Source organism: Cucurbita maxima, unplaced genomic scaffold (assembly GCF_002738345.1).
Source record: "Cucurbita maxima cultivar Rimu unplaced genomic scaffold, Cmax_1.0 Cma_Scf00012, whole genome shotgun sequence".
Classification (NCBI taxonomy): Eukaryota; Viridiplantae; Streptophyta; class Magnoliopsida; order Cucurbitales; family Cucurbitaceae; genus Cucurbita; species Cucurbita maxima.
In genome coordinates, this window is record NW_019272028.1 from 1,282,263 (window position 1) to 1,295,583 (window position 13,321).

At 35.7% G+C, this 13,321-nt stretch overlaps 2 protein-coding genes and 1 long non-coding RNA gene across 4 annotated transcripts; 1 reads left to right on the forward strand and 2 right to left on the reverse strand.

Moving 5' to 3' along the window:
* The first annotated feature begins 2,729 nt into the window (after positions 1 to 2,729).
* Positions 2,730 to 6,112, forward strand: LOC111487859 (binding partner of ACD11 1-like). Of its 2 annotated transcripts, none has more exons than XM_023135421.1 (5): positions 2,730 to 2,993; positions 3,286 to 3,415; positions 3,490 to 3,565; positions 5,171 to 5,284; positions 5,423 to 6,112. In XM_023135421.1, the coding sequence occupies exons 1-5, from the start codon at positions 2,849 to 2,851 to the stop codon at positions 5,894 to 5,896; spliced, it is 939 nt and encodes a 312-aa protein (XP_022991189.1). In that variant the 5' UTR covers positions 2,730 to 2,848; the 3' UTR covers positions 5,897 to 6,112. The 2 variants fall into 2 exon arrangements, with proteins under 2 accessions (XP_022991189.1, XP_022991190.1); XM_023135422.1 differs by having other exon boundaries at positions 2,895 to 2,993; positions 3,243 to 3,415.
* On the reverse strand, positions 3,170 to 3,352 carry LOC111487861. The gene is made up of 2 exons (XR_002719122.1): positions 3,280 to 3,352; positions 3,170 to 3,249 (listed from the first exon to the last, which is right to left on the reverse strand). It is a non-coding gene; the product is annotated as an uncharacterized LOC111487861 (long non-coding RNA).
* A 958-nt stretch (positions 6,113 to 7,070) lies between the features above and the next one.
* LOC111487858 (uncharacterized protein At3g28850-like) lies at positions 7,071 to 8,634 on the reverse strand. Its single transcript, XM_023135420.1, has 2 exons — positions 7,946 to 8,634; positions 7,071 to 7,837 (listed from the first exon to the last, which is right to left on the reverse strand). Exons 1-2 carry the CDS (start codon positions 8,490 to 8,492, stop codon positions 7,224 to 7,226), a joined length of 1,161 nt encoding a protein of 386 aa, XP_022991188.1. The 5' UTR covers positions 8,493 to 8,634; the 3' UTR covers positions 7,071 to 7,223.
* Positions 8,635 to 13,321: the final 4,687 nt, after the last annotated feature.

A 13,321-nucleotide genomic window follows, 5' to 3' on the forward strand; every position in this document is an offset into this window, starting at 1 on the left:
TTTTTTTTTTTTTTTTTTTTTTTTTTTTAATCTTAAATTTTGTTGAGTGCTTTTTAAGGTCAACAAAACTTAAATTTTGTTATGATTGAGTATTTAATGATGTTTTTCCCATCTAAAAAGAAAAGAAAAAGAAAAAAAAAAAGAGAGTTTTTATAAATTATTTTTGAAGAATAAAAAAATGTTTATAAATAATAAATTTAAATTTGGAAGATTTATTATAAGCAAATTTGATGGTGGACAAGAAATAGAAGTTTATAGAAATAAATTTAAAATACCATACTAAATTAAATCACAAACTATATCCTAAATTTGTTACATTTAATGGTTTATATATTTAATTAAGTAAACTAAGTTTAGTTAATTGGAAATGAGTGCAAATAAATTAAAGTGGTGCATGCTTAGACATCATTAATTTGGGTGTCGGGGAATTTCATTTATTCATATAATTTCTTCTGTTAAACAATCTTTTCACAACTAATTTTATGTAATTAATCAAGTTTAATGGGTTCATTAATTAAAAGATTAAGGGAAATTAATCGAATATGGGGATTGATTTGTCGGAGACTCATGGCTTCTTCCCACTATCAAAATTAAAGGGGGAGGGATTAAGTTAAAGTAAAGTAATTATGGTTAACTTAAAACTAACTAATTAACTCCAAGTTGAACAATATATTTCCTTCAAACTGAAGGGATATTCGCATGCATGCCATTATTATCTTTTTCTTTTTCTTTCTATAAAATTGTTTAGTTTAATGGTTCTAAAATGTTACGGAGGGACGGTTGGAGAGAAGAACGAAACATTCATTATAAAAGTATGTAAACCTCTCCCTAATATATGTGTTTTAAAATGACGATGATACGTAACGAGTCAAAACAGATAATATCTAATAATAGTGTGTAATAATTATACCAATCTTATAATACAATGCATGCAATCAAGATAAAAGATGAAGAACACAAATGGGATAACATACAATATTTTATAATATTGAAATATAAAAAGCAATAAATTGGCTTAGACATGAAATAAATGATGAGTATGATAGAACCCCATATGTCATATATTCTACCATGGCCCTCCAATAACTGATTAACAAGGACAACATGGTTTGCTTTGCTTTGCTTGCTTGCTTCTACTTTACACTCTCATTAACTCCCACACAATTAATGCAAAAGGGAAATCTCATTCATAAATTTCAAAGATAAGAGTTCTCATTGGCCTACAACCCTCTTAAATCATTTATGTATGACCTCCGTTGATAATGTTGTGAAATTCAACAGTGGAACGAAGTATTTCTTATAAAGGTGTGGAAAGCTCTCCTTAGTAAATTCGTTTTAAAATTATGAGAGGTACAATAATATGCAACGGACTAAAGTGGTACAATAATATCCAAATTACTATCTAATTACATTTTATTTTATACCAATCTTTTTTAACTTTTTACTTTTTACCGTTGTACATTTTTGAAAGAAACTATTTTACCATTTTAGATCATTCAACAAAGTACAATATATATCCGTAAAAGACTTGTCTCCCCCTTTTAATGCTCTTTGTGGCCCATAACACAATTAAATATGTATATATATATATATAAACTAGTTTAGTAATTATATTTTGAAATTAAATAAACTTTGAGTAATTAAAAAAGATATGGTATGGGTGGCCATAATATATAGATTGAAATGTGAAGTCATATTCAAAATTAATGGTATGTTTGAAAAATAGGTCCAAATGGGAGTTGGGGAAAGAGGGAATGAAAGTGATGGCCTTTTCCTTCTCTCCCTTTAATTTTTATTCTCTCTACTTTTCTTTAGGGAAACACAATAAATTATTACAACAATTAACAAATCAATGTCGGCTCTAATTAATATCACCTTATTCTTCTCAAATTTGTTCAATAATTCAATGTTCCAAACTACCACATGCCCCTAACAGATGCAACCAATTGAAGGATAAACTTTTATGATTTGTGTTTATGCATGTGAGGGACGCGTTATTTTGTTAATGGTATGCCATTTGTTTTTATTAATGTCTGACGTCTTCAATAATTGAGATGTTAATGGTTAATATTCCAATTATGACTCCCGAATAAATAAGAGGTATATGAATTAACTAAAGTCATATCTGAATCAGTTGTACCTTCTTTTTTGTGGCTCAATGCTAGTGACATGCAATGAAAATCAACATCACTAAAAAGTTATAGTGATGTGCTGGTCGTGTATCGTTAAAATGTTGATTTTAGCATCAACATCATGATCACATCGCTAAATATATTTTCAAATAAAGAAAAAAGAAAACTTAATTAGGTCCAAAAATCTTCTCCGTCATCTTCCTACCTTCGTTGGGATTATGAATCTGTTTCCTTCACTGCTGGTGTTAAGCTTTCCCTCTCCTTCATCTCTCCGTTTTCTTCAGTATCAAAAAGGAGCTCAAATTTTAGCTATCACCGGAAATGGTTTGATTTCGCTGAGTCGACAAAATTGGCTTAGACTTTAAATATATATATAATTTTAAAAAATATTTTCGAAACTACGGCATAAAATTAGATGATAAATTAATAATCAATTAATTAAATTAACATAAAATAAGTTTTCTTGGACCAAGATAATTGATTAAGTACACACGCATGGACGATCGAATTTCCGTATTCCGTTCCAAAACGGTGCCGTATCTAATCCCAGAGTTCGAGCTCAGAGCTACAGAGTTAGATGATGCGGGATTCTCTGCCAACAGAAAAACTCCCAAACGGAGAAGATAAGACTTCATTCCACGCCACGCTCCTTCCACCACAATATTCCACACCCCCCAATCCGAATATTTCGTGTTTTACACGCGCCCTTCGTGAAAATGGAATCGGTTCATCACAAAGTTCAGTACCATCAGCTACCAAAACTGACGCAAAAAAAAAAAAAAAAAAAATGTCGGCTAAGTTTTCAGATTTCAGATTTCAGCTCGGCCCCCTCTCGTCTTCTTCTCTCAGAGCTTCTAACAGGTACGCCATAGCAAAACTTCAAATCTTTTTTACTTTTCCGTCGGTTTCCATACTGATTTTCATCATTTATCTCTTCCTTCCGTTGTTTTGGCTTATGGGTTTGTTTTAGGTTTCCATTTCAAGATCTGGGTTGTGTCTGTGGATTAACTTTGGCAAAATTCCTCTAATTTTTCATCTTTTTTGTTGAATTCGAGTTGTTCTTCCTTGTAATTCACCTTTTTTTCGTTACCCCTTTGCTAAACAATTCAGGGAATCTCTTGCGCTGTTCATTGTTTTTGAGTTCCACATATAGAGCTGGGTGGAACAATGTACTCTGGGGGCTATGCTGCTGAAGTTACAAGTTTGTCACCTAAAGCCACAGAGAATGATGTTTATGATTTTTTCTCCCATTGTGGCGCGGTGGATCATGTAGAAATCCTCAGGTGAATACAACATTAATTGAAACTGGGTTTGCTAATCAAAAGCTTTGAAACCATTTTTTCTTTTACAATAACAGGTCGGGTGATTATGCGTGTACTGCTTATGTGACTTTCCGTGATGCTTTTGCTCTGGAAACTGCTATATTGCTTAGTGTAAGTTCTTGAGTGTTGTTTGATTTTGCTCAACTTGAGAATTCTCTGTGCTCTTTCGTTTTGCAATGGTTGGTTCCTCTGCTTTTTACTTTGTCGTTCATAGATTTGTGTAGAGTGCTCATCTACTGGCTTGCTCACTTGAATTTGTTTCGGTGATGTATGTTAAACGCCCAAATACACTCTTTAGGGTGAGCGGAGGAGGAGGGGGAGAAGGAGGAGCCATTTTGTATAGGTTGTCATATGGAGTTGTTAGGCATACGTTTTTCGAGTGACCGTCTGGTTAGAGATGCTTGCGAATTATTTGAATGAAATATAGATATAAGACCTTAAGATTTCATTTTTTTAGATTCTATAAATGTGAGATTCCCCATCGATTAGAGAGGGGATGGAACATTCCGTATAAGTGTGTGAAAACGTCTCCCTGAAAGACGCGTTTTAAAACTGTGAGCCCTGAAGGGGGTGACATCGGGTGGTGTGCCTACGAGGACACTGGACACCGAAGGGGTGAATTATGAGATCCCACGTCGATTGAAGAGAGAAACGACATCGATTGGGGAGGGGAACGAGTCTCAGCGAGGACGTTGGGCCCTAAAAGGGATGAATTGTGAGATCCCACATCGGTTAAATAGGATAATGAAACATTTTTTATAAGGGTGGGAAAACCTTTCACTTGCAGATGCGTTTTAAAAATCTTGGAGTAAGCTTGAAACGGAAAGTCCAAAGAGGACAATATTTACTATTAGTGGGTTTGAGCTCTAGCCACCCCATTCCTTATAAAGGGTGACGGCGATATATAACGGGCTGAAGCTGACAATATCTACTAGTGATGGGCTTGGGCATAAGGCTCTAGCTTCTTTTTCAACACATTTAAGTTTCTCTAGCACTAGTTGAGAGTTGATTACTCATTGTGCAATCACTTAAATCGGTAGCATCCCAAGTCTACCGCTAGCGGATTGTCTTCTTTATGCTTTCCCATTTGGGCTTCCCATTAAGATTTTAAAACGCATCTACTAAGGAGAGGTTTCCACACCTTTATAAAAGTTTTGTTCTCCTCCCCAACCGATGTGAGATTCACAATTCACCCTCCTTCAGGACCCAACATTCTCACTGACACTCGTTCCCTTCTCCAATCGATGTGAGACACCCCAATCCACCCCCCTTTAAAGCCCAGCGTCCTTGCTGACACACCACCTTGTGTCCACCCTTCTTCGGGGCTCAGCCTCCTCGCTGACATATAACCTAGTATCTGGCTCTGATACCCTTTGTAAGAGCCCAAGCTCATCGCTAGTAGATTTTGTCCTCTTTAGGCTTTGCCTCAAGGTTTTAAAATGCATTCGCTAGTGAGAGCTTTTCACACCCTTATAAATAATGTTTCGTTCTCCTCTCTAACCGACGTGGGATCTCACAAAATCATTTAAATTATTCCATTTAGACTTTCAAGCACTCCCATAACATGGCTAGTGGATATATAATCTTGCAACTCTTATAAGTTGTTGATGCCATGCACCCAACAGTTTTTTTTACACAAAGGTCCCAAGTATTCATCTTCAAGCATCACTTCTGAGCTTTCGTAATGCAGTTCATTTGCTGATTTTGGTGTTCCAGGGGGCTGAAATCTTAGATCAATGTGTGTTCATAGGCCGGTGGGGAACATACACAGATGAATCATACAACTGGAACAGCCCTTCACAAATGACCAACGACAATACGAGCCCAATGGTAAGCTAATAACCATTGAATACGAGTTCAAAATCTTTGTCTCTTAATGACCACTAGATATCGAGTCGAAGTCAACCACGCTCCGTTCATACACAATATTTTGAATTGATCTCTAAAATTTCTGTATGAAAAAAACAGGTTGCAGAAATCATGCATTCTGCATACACACCAGGGGAGGCTGTAACCGTGGCTCAACAAGTTGTCAAAACAATGCTATCAAAGGGATATGTTTTAACCAAAGATGCACTTGTAAAGGCTAAAGCTTTTGATGATTCTTGTCAAGTCTCAGCTTCTGCAGCAGCCAAAGTTTCTGAGCTTAGCAACAGGATTGGACTCACTGATGCAATTCATACCGGCATGGAAACTGTTAAATACATCGATGAGAAGTATCACGTTTCCGATATCACCAGATCGACTGCAATGGTTACTGGCACGGCAGCCGTGGTGGCAATGGGGGTGGCAGGGAAAGCGGCGATGGCTGCAGGTACGGCTGTAGTAAACAGCAGTTACTTTTCAAAGGGCGCGCTTTGGGTTTCAAATATGTTGAGCCGTGCTTCTAAGGCTGCAGCTGAAGTAGGTACGAGGAACAGTAAAGGAATAACAAAACTTTGATTCAAACCAACAGAAATAAGTCTCATTCTTTACCTCCATCATGAAAATACATAAATGTTTGTCACTGAAACTCAGACTCTTGATGTGCAGCTTGGTATGATTACAAGTAATCATTCCCATGGTCTGTAATCTGGCTCGGGTAAATATGGTTGAAACATGTGAATGATTTGTTCTATGTTGGTTTCATGTTAAATGGCAAATAAGATCATTCAGGTCTCTAAACTTTATAAATGTCTAGTAAGTATCTCAACTCTTAATTGTGTACCTATACCAATAAGAGTGCACTTTTATTTTCAGCGACTCAATCATAGAAACTTCATATGAAAAAAAATGATGATTGAAAATAAAACTTTTGATTGTCATCCGCAAATTTGCATTGATTTGATGGGAAAGCTTTGAATCACTTCTTGGATGCTCCTATTTGGTATATTACAATTTATTATAAGAAGTTATATCAATTACATCAATTTAAACCATAAGTATATTAATATAATATTGTTTGTTGATACAATAAGGACCATATGGATAAAAATGAGTGGGCATATTAAATTATTCTTCTTAGAGAGGATATTTGCTATCAAACAAAGAATTAGTGTGTAGCTTGGAGTTATGAATGAGTCCAAATGAAAGCAAATGGAGGGAGTTTCAGCTTCTCATTGTTTGTTTCCTCAACCCTCCAATATGAGCGTTCACTGTTCCCGTTCACAATTGACTAGAGTGATCGTAAAGATAGGATGATTAAGAAAAAATGTAATACCTCAAGATCATCGTCAGTAGAGATTATCTTTTTGGGTTTTTTCTTTTTGGATTTCTCTCCAAGATTTTTAAAATGCGTATGCCAAGAAAATGTTTCCACACCCTTATAAATAATGTTCATTTTTGTCTTCAATCGATGTGGGATCTCACAACCCGTTCTCTTTCGAGGCTCAACGTCCTCGCTAGCACACCGCCCCGTGTCTTCCTGCTGGGAGCCCGATATCTAGCTCTGATACCATTCGCAATAGCTCAAGCCTATCGGTAGTAGATATCATCTTCTTTGAACTTTTCCTTTTGAGTTTTCTCTCAAAAATTTTAAAACATGTGTGTTAGAAAGAGATTTACAAGCCCTTATAAAAAATATTTTGTTTCCCATCTCTCAAAGCTCCCGATACCAAAAGAAAAAGAACAGCCGTTCATAAATAATGCTGTTTTTTTTGTTATGTATGTGTTGAAAAATATTACATCCAATCTCAACGCTCGCCAGACAAACCAAATCTCTTCACTGTACAACAAACAATCCAAACAGAAAACACAAATTTAAAGGAAACAAAAATTCCTTTGAATTACATTAACCACAACAAATTGGACACCGAATTAACCCATTTTCGTTACAATCAGGACACCGCTGAAATCCACCCTCTTCTTCTTCTTCCTCCTCCTCCTCTTCACCTTCTTCGCAGTAAATTTTACAGCTTCCACAGCATGTCTCACATGGCACAAACCTCACATCCCCACAACCCTCACAGCATCCTCCTCCGTCGCCCCCGCCGCCCTCCTCCACTTTCTCGCACCCTTCTAAAATCTTCTCCAGCTCCCCATCTTCATGAAGTCGCCGAATTTCCTCTGCCCCACCAATGTATGTTGCTCCGACGAACACTCTCGGATATCCGCCGCCGTTGAACCCTTCTCCCAGCAGCTCCTTTAGCTCCTGTTTGAACCCGGAATCCATCGACACGTCCCGTTCGTCCACTCGAGCTCCCATTGATTTCAAAATCATTCTCACGTCGCAGCAGTCCTCGTATGTCTTCCGAACCCCTCTTAGGCTCGTGAAGTACACCACCACTTTCTCTCTGTTTTTGCCCTCTGGAGGGTCGCCGGCGACTGTTTCCGCCGAAGTTTCCTCCTCCGGTGGATGCTCCTCTAACGATCTCCGGATTGAAGATATCACTTCAGTGTCCAATTCTGAAAAATCCCCGATCAAACAATTGCAATTTAGAATTGTAACTACGAGAGTTTGAAGAAATTCAGGTGAATTTTGAACCAAACAAACAAAAAAAAGCGATTAATTACCCGTATTTTGAAGGCAGAATGGCTTATGGGAAGTGGAGGAATCGTCAAATTCCTGCAAATTTGAATTTGAAATTCCTTGTTCTGAGGAATCACATGGTGGAGCTGTACTGAGATCGAAGGAGAAGCTTCGGGGCCGAGATGTGGAGCGGAAGGGAGTAATGTCGTCGAGGCCTTCCATGACTTCCCAAACGTTAATGGTCTCGGGCTCGCCGGGCGGCGTGATGATTGGAGTTTTGGGAGGAATTTTGGGAATTTTTTTGTTGATCATGTTGGACCAAGTTTTGGCGTCAATTAGGCCCATTGAAACCTGGTTCTTGGTCTCGTTATTTTTGGGTTGGAGAGGCTCATCAACGGTGGTGTAGATTTTGTTGTCGAAGTGAATGTTTTCGAGCTTGAGAGAGCCAAGAGTGGAGGAGGAGAAGGCAAGGACATGGTAGCCATCGGAGTGCCGGGGCGGCGATTGGTGGGGATGAAGAGAGTTGGTTCTCTGCGTCAGGGAGTTCCGGCAGTGGGGGCATCGTTTCTGCTTGGAGATCGCACAGCCCATTAGAGAGAAGGAAAACCCACGAAAACAGAGAATTATTTTGAAGGAAGGGCCTGAAATTGGAGGAATTTGAAGAAGAAGACGAGGGGAAAATAATAAGTGGGCAAATGGGGGTTGAAAGTCAAAACAAATGGTGGGTTTTATTTCAATCCCTATTACACTTTTGCTATGCCCCTCTTAAGCCTCACGCACAACTTAGTTTACACTAACCAATAAATTTTATTTTGTTCAAACTATTTTGCATTTGACTCGAGTGTCGAATAAATTGTGTACTTTGTTCCAGAGAGCTCTAGAGAAAGAGTCGAATCTCGATTAAAGGGAGGTTGTTCGCGAGCTCTAGAGAAGGATGTCTTAGGGGGACTCTATGGTGTACTTTGATTATTGAGAAGAGTAATCATAAGTTTATAAGTAAATAACACTATTTTCATTGGTAGGAGACATTTTCGGAAAATCAAAAGTAAAACCATATCAACTTGTGTTCAAAGTGCACAATATCATACAATTATGGATGGTCGTGGTTCCTAACATGGTATCAGAGTCATGTGCTTAACTTATCCGTATCAATAAAATTCTCAAATGTAAGGTATAATCAAAAGTGACTAAGTGTGGAACAAATAGTGTACTTATTCAAGAGGAAGATTGTTGAGGATTGTTGGGAGAGAAAGAGTTCCACATCGGCTAATTAAGAAGTTGATATGAGACATCGAGTGTATAAATAAAGAATATATCTCAATTGACATGAAACCTTTCGAAAAAATTAATATCATACCATTGCAAGAAGTCGTCGTTTCTAACGATTCACACCAGTATCACATTAGTACAATTCACTCGATGACAATCAAATGGTATATTACGTAAACCGTCATGATTCAACCAAAGCACATTGAGGTGGAAAGTATTTTAAATTTTGAAAACCTCACCCATAATAATTGTCAATCATGCCAAATCTTTTTTATTATATCATAAATAATGTTTAAAGATGAAATCTTTAAAAATTGTTTTAATATTACAATACAAATTTAAATCCGCCTCACTCAACTAAATATATTAGACAAAAAAATGTTTTTTTAAGTTTTTTTTAAAAAAATTCAATTTTTATTAATTAGTAAATAAATTTAGGTAGTCAATAAAAGCATCCCAAATCTTGTAGGGTTGCCCTACACTAAAATATTAACTAATAAATAATACGTGCCTGCTACTCCCACTAGCCCATTGGCTCAAAACCAGGAGACTGTTTGGTAATGGGCAGCCTTTAACGACGCCGTTTTATAATCCTCTTCAAATAAACTGGGTATTTGTTTATTAACATATTGACCATAAAATTAAAAAAAAAAAAAAAAAGTTAGTGGCTTATTGCACGGAATGTCTGACACGTGTCGTTTTTACTTAAATCATTAGTTAGTTAATTAATTAATTGTGTAAGAAATATAATTTTTATTTATTTTCATGGATTCCCACTATGTATTTATTTAAATGTATAATTTTGAGGTAGATTCAATTTTTTCTCTTCATCGGACGGTTCTGCCTAATCCGATCATGCCTATGATTTTCAATATTAATATTAAAAGATGTCCCATTAAAAATATAGAAAGGTTGTCTCATATTATAAATTAATATAAACTACCTTTTATATTACATATTCATTTTTTCTACCATATAATATCATAAACTATAAATCTCTAAATGTTTTTCTTTTTTAACTTCCAAGTTAAAATAATTTAAATTATTAGTTTTAATTACCATTTCAAGAAATATAAATTATATTATATTTTTGGTTTAGCTGGTTTAATCTCTATTGTGTTACCGTCTTGTGAGATATTAGTTTGTGTAACACTGATATGTATTGTTATGAAGGAGGATATTTATGTGCTTTTCTTACTAAAATCGTTATCTAGTCCCCACATTTTCTTTCATATTTATAATGATTCAATAGATTCAACTATCTCTTTCAATAACTATTAAAGAGGTTTTAATATCAAAATAAATAAACGAAGGACAAGTTTGTAACACGTATTGAAAAAGATGGAAAAGAGACGCGTTGTATAAGAGAAAAAATTGAATGTGAAACTTGAAAATGAGTTGCGTGACAAAGTAGAAAGATTCTATTTGAAATCTCATTTCAGTATAACATGATTATTTTTGTTTATTTGTTTTTATAATACAAGATTGATTTTTTAGAAAAAAAAAATTTATCGATGAAATGAACATGAAATTGAACCCAAAATACATTAAAGTCGTGAGGCCAACTTAAGCCAAGCTTAGCCGAGCCGAGGATCCAACATCCCGTCCAACTTAGAGTTCGACTTGATGTGAATAGACTAATTTGGTTCCACCAAACATGTGCCTCTCCATAAATAACCTTAATTCAGCTTCATAGAAATGGAAATGAAAGATGCGCATTTAAGGTAGCTCACAAAACCCTAATTTTAGCTAAGTTCAGAATCGAAGTGTGTTCGACAAGCAAATATGAAGTTCACTGTTTTACCCTAATAGGCATGTCACTCCCTTCAATGACATGCCTCAACATGACCATGAGCCTCAACAAATTGGATGGGTATCTATTGACAGCCCAATCAGTAGTAGTTTAAGCCCACTAGCTAGGGCTTGGGTCAAGAACAGCCCCAAGCCCTTTGGCATCTGTATACATCTAGCCTAGTTTCCTTAAAAAGTATAGCCATAGCTGGATCTAAATTGGGAAGACCCACATATTCATAAAGAATTAATTCATGAATTTTAAATATTTTAATTGGGTCATCAAATTTCCCTCCCATACAACTTATTATAGCAATCGTGCATGCATTTGAGACGCATATCAATCATCAAGCTTTAAAAGGAAGTAATGATTAAGCTTTTGGGAATGACCATAAAAAGTAAGCAGAAAAGGGAGCAGTCAAAGGGTTTGCATGTCATATATTATGTCCAAATCAGCATCCCAAGTTGCCACTTTTTTCATATTAATTCGTATGCCGTTTGCCACCGCCACTCAGCCACCTTGTATATAAACATATGCATCAAAAATGTCTTTTCAAAATAACTCATGATGGACCATAGTAACTTTGTTTTTTAAACACTTGAATATTATATGAATGAATCGAGACTATATCTATATGATTAAGAAATGCTCAGAAGAATTGAAAGTCATATGTATACTAATAATGTGCATTTTTCTTTTTAGTGGTTCAATCATAGAAACAATTGTGTGTTGAGTGATCTTCTAAGAATTTTATTAAGATGCATGTCATTAAGGACAAAGTATATTAGAAAGACTCGTGTTGATTTGTGACGATAGACTTCATTTTTGAGTTAGAATAGATGCCATTTGTTGATTGGATGAAGGTAAGAGAGATGTGTTTGATTTTAGGTGCAAGTGGATTAGGTGGTTCCACATTGGAATAATTAGCTATCTTATCCATGGTGTTAAGAAGAGGTTGAACAAAAAATAAATGTGTTGATGAAAGAAAATGTAATTCAATGAATTTGGCCGCAAAGAGATCTTAATCATGAGACAAATGCCTGCGACTACTCCATGGTGTTTCCAATAATTAGAAAGAACCCAAAATGAATTATTTAATTTATATGCTAATAAACCATATCTTTATTTAGTCTATCATACTATTGTGGAGAGTCGTGATTCCTAACATGGTATTAGAGTCATGCTCTATTCTTAGTCATGTCAATAGAATCCTCAAATATCGAACAAAGAATCGTGAGTCTCGAAGGTGTACTCAAAAGTGACTAAAGTGTCGAACAAATAGTGTACTTTGTTCGAGGGCTCCAAAGAAAGGAGTCGAGCCTCGATTAAGGGGAGGCTATTCGAGAGCTTCATAAGCCTCATTTGTTCGAGGGGAGTGAGTCCCACATTTGCTAATTGAGAGAATGATCGTGAGTTTATAAGTAAAGGAATACATCTCCATTCGTATGAGGTATTTTGAAGAAGCTCAAAGCAAGGCCATGAGAGCTCATGCTTCATACGATTGTGGAGAATCCCAATTCCTAACACGAGTGTAATTTAGATTTAGATCAGAATTTAGAATTTGAATTTGACACTCAAAACAGTACGATCAAGCCAATGGGTGCCCATAAAGTAGTAGAGTGCCCTAAACGAGAAACATACCTTAAATAAAGGAAAAAACATAATTAAAAAAAGACATCAACTAATGACACAAGATTGATTTTACCCCTTATTTAATCAAATTGTCTCAAACCGAAACCCAAGTCTCTGTTATTTTATTACTTTCCAAATTTACATATTCTCATTCCATCGCAAAATGGGTCCCCATATTTACAATAAACTTTAAAACATTATAAAATGTAGCATTAAACAATCAAATTGAATTAAAATATTATGGCTACATACCTTCTTGCATTTACTCCCAATTATTCCACAAACGTATATTTAAAAAGTCTCTGCCACAAAACTCCTTTAAAATATTCACCAAAATTCCTTCTTTCATCTCTTTATTCTTCTCCATCAATCCCTCGATATGCCTCCATTTCATCAACAAACCTGTATGGATTCTTTTCTCCCCATATTCCATGTTTGAAAACCGATGCTTTTAAGTCAACATCAACATAACTCAATTGATATAAAATATATCTTCTCGATGAATAGGTTAAATCTCGAGTCTGAGTATCTTTTAAAAATATCTTATCTGTACACCCGTTCAATCACTTTTATGATCATATTACAAATTGATGCATATGATGCAATTGAGTATGATTTGGTTTTGTTTCCAACAAAGCATGATATGAAACTGAGTATTCAAAAATAAAACTCACGATTTAACAGTCTAAGTCCACTGCTACTACATATTATATGCTTTGGTCCATTT

Excerpts from the sequence above, each read along its gene's own strand:
- LOC111487859 (XM_023135421.1), top strand. The coding sequence starts at position 2,849 with ATGGAATCGGTTCATCACAAAGTTCAGTACCATCAGCTACCAAAACTG. Across the intron at positions 3,566-5,170 it reads AAACTGCTATATTGCTTAGT|GGGGCTGAAATCTTAGATCA; the intron begins GTAAGTTCTTGA and ends TTGGTGTTCCAG. Across the intron at positions 5,285-5,422 it reads ACGACAATACGAGCCCAATG|GTTGCAGAAATCATGCATTC; the intron begins GTAAGCTAATAA and ends TGAAAAAAACAG.
- LOC111487858 (XM_023135420.1), bottom strand. The coding sequence starts at position 8,492 with ATGGGCTGTGCGATCTCCAAGCAGAAACGATGCCCCCACTGCCGGAAC. Across the intron at positions 7,838-7,945 it reads ATTCTGCCTTCAAAATACGG|AATTGGACACTGAAGTGATA; the intron begins GTAATTAATCGC and ends GGGATTTTTCAG.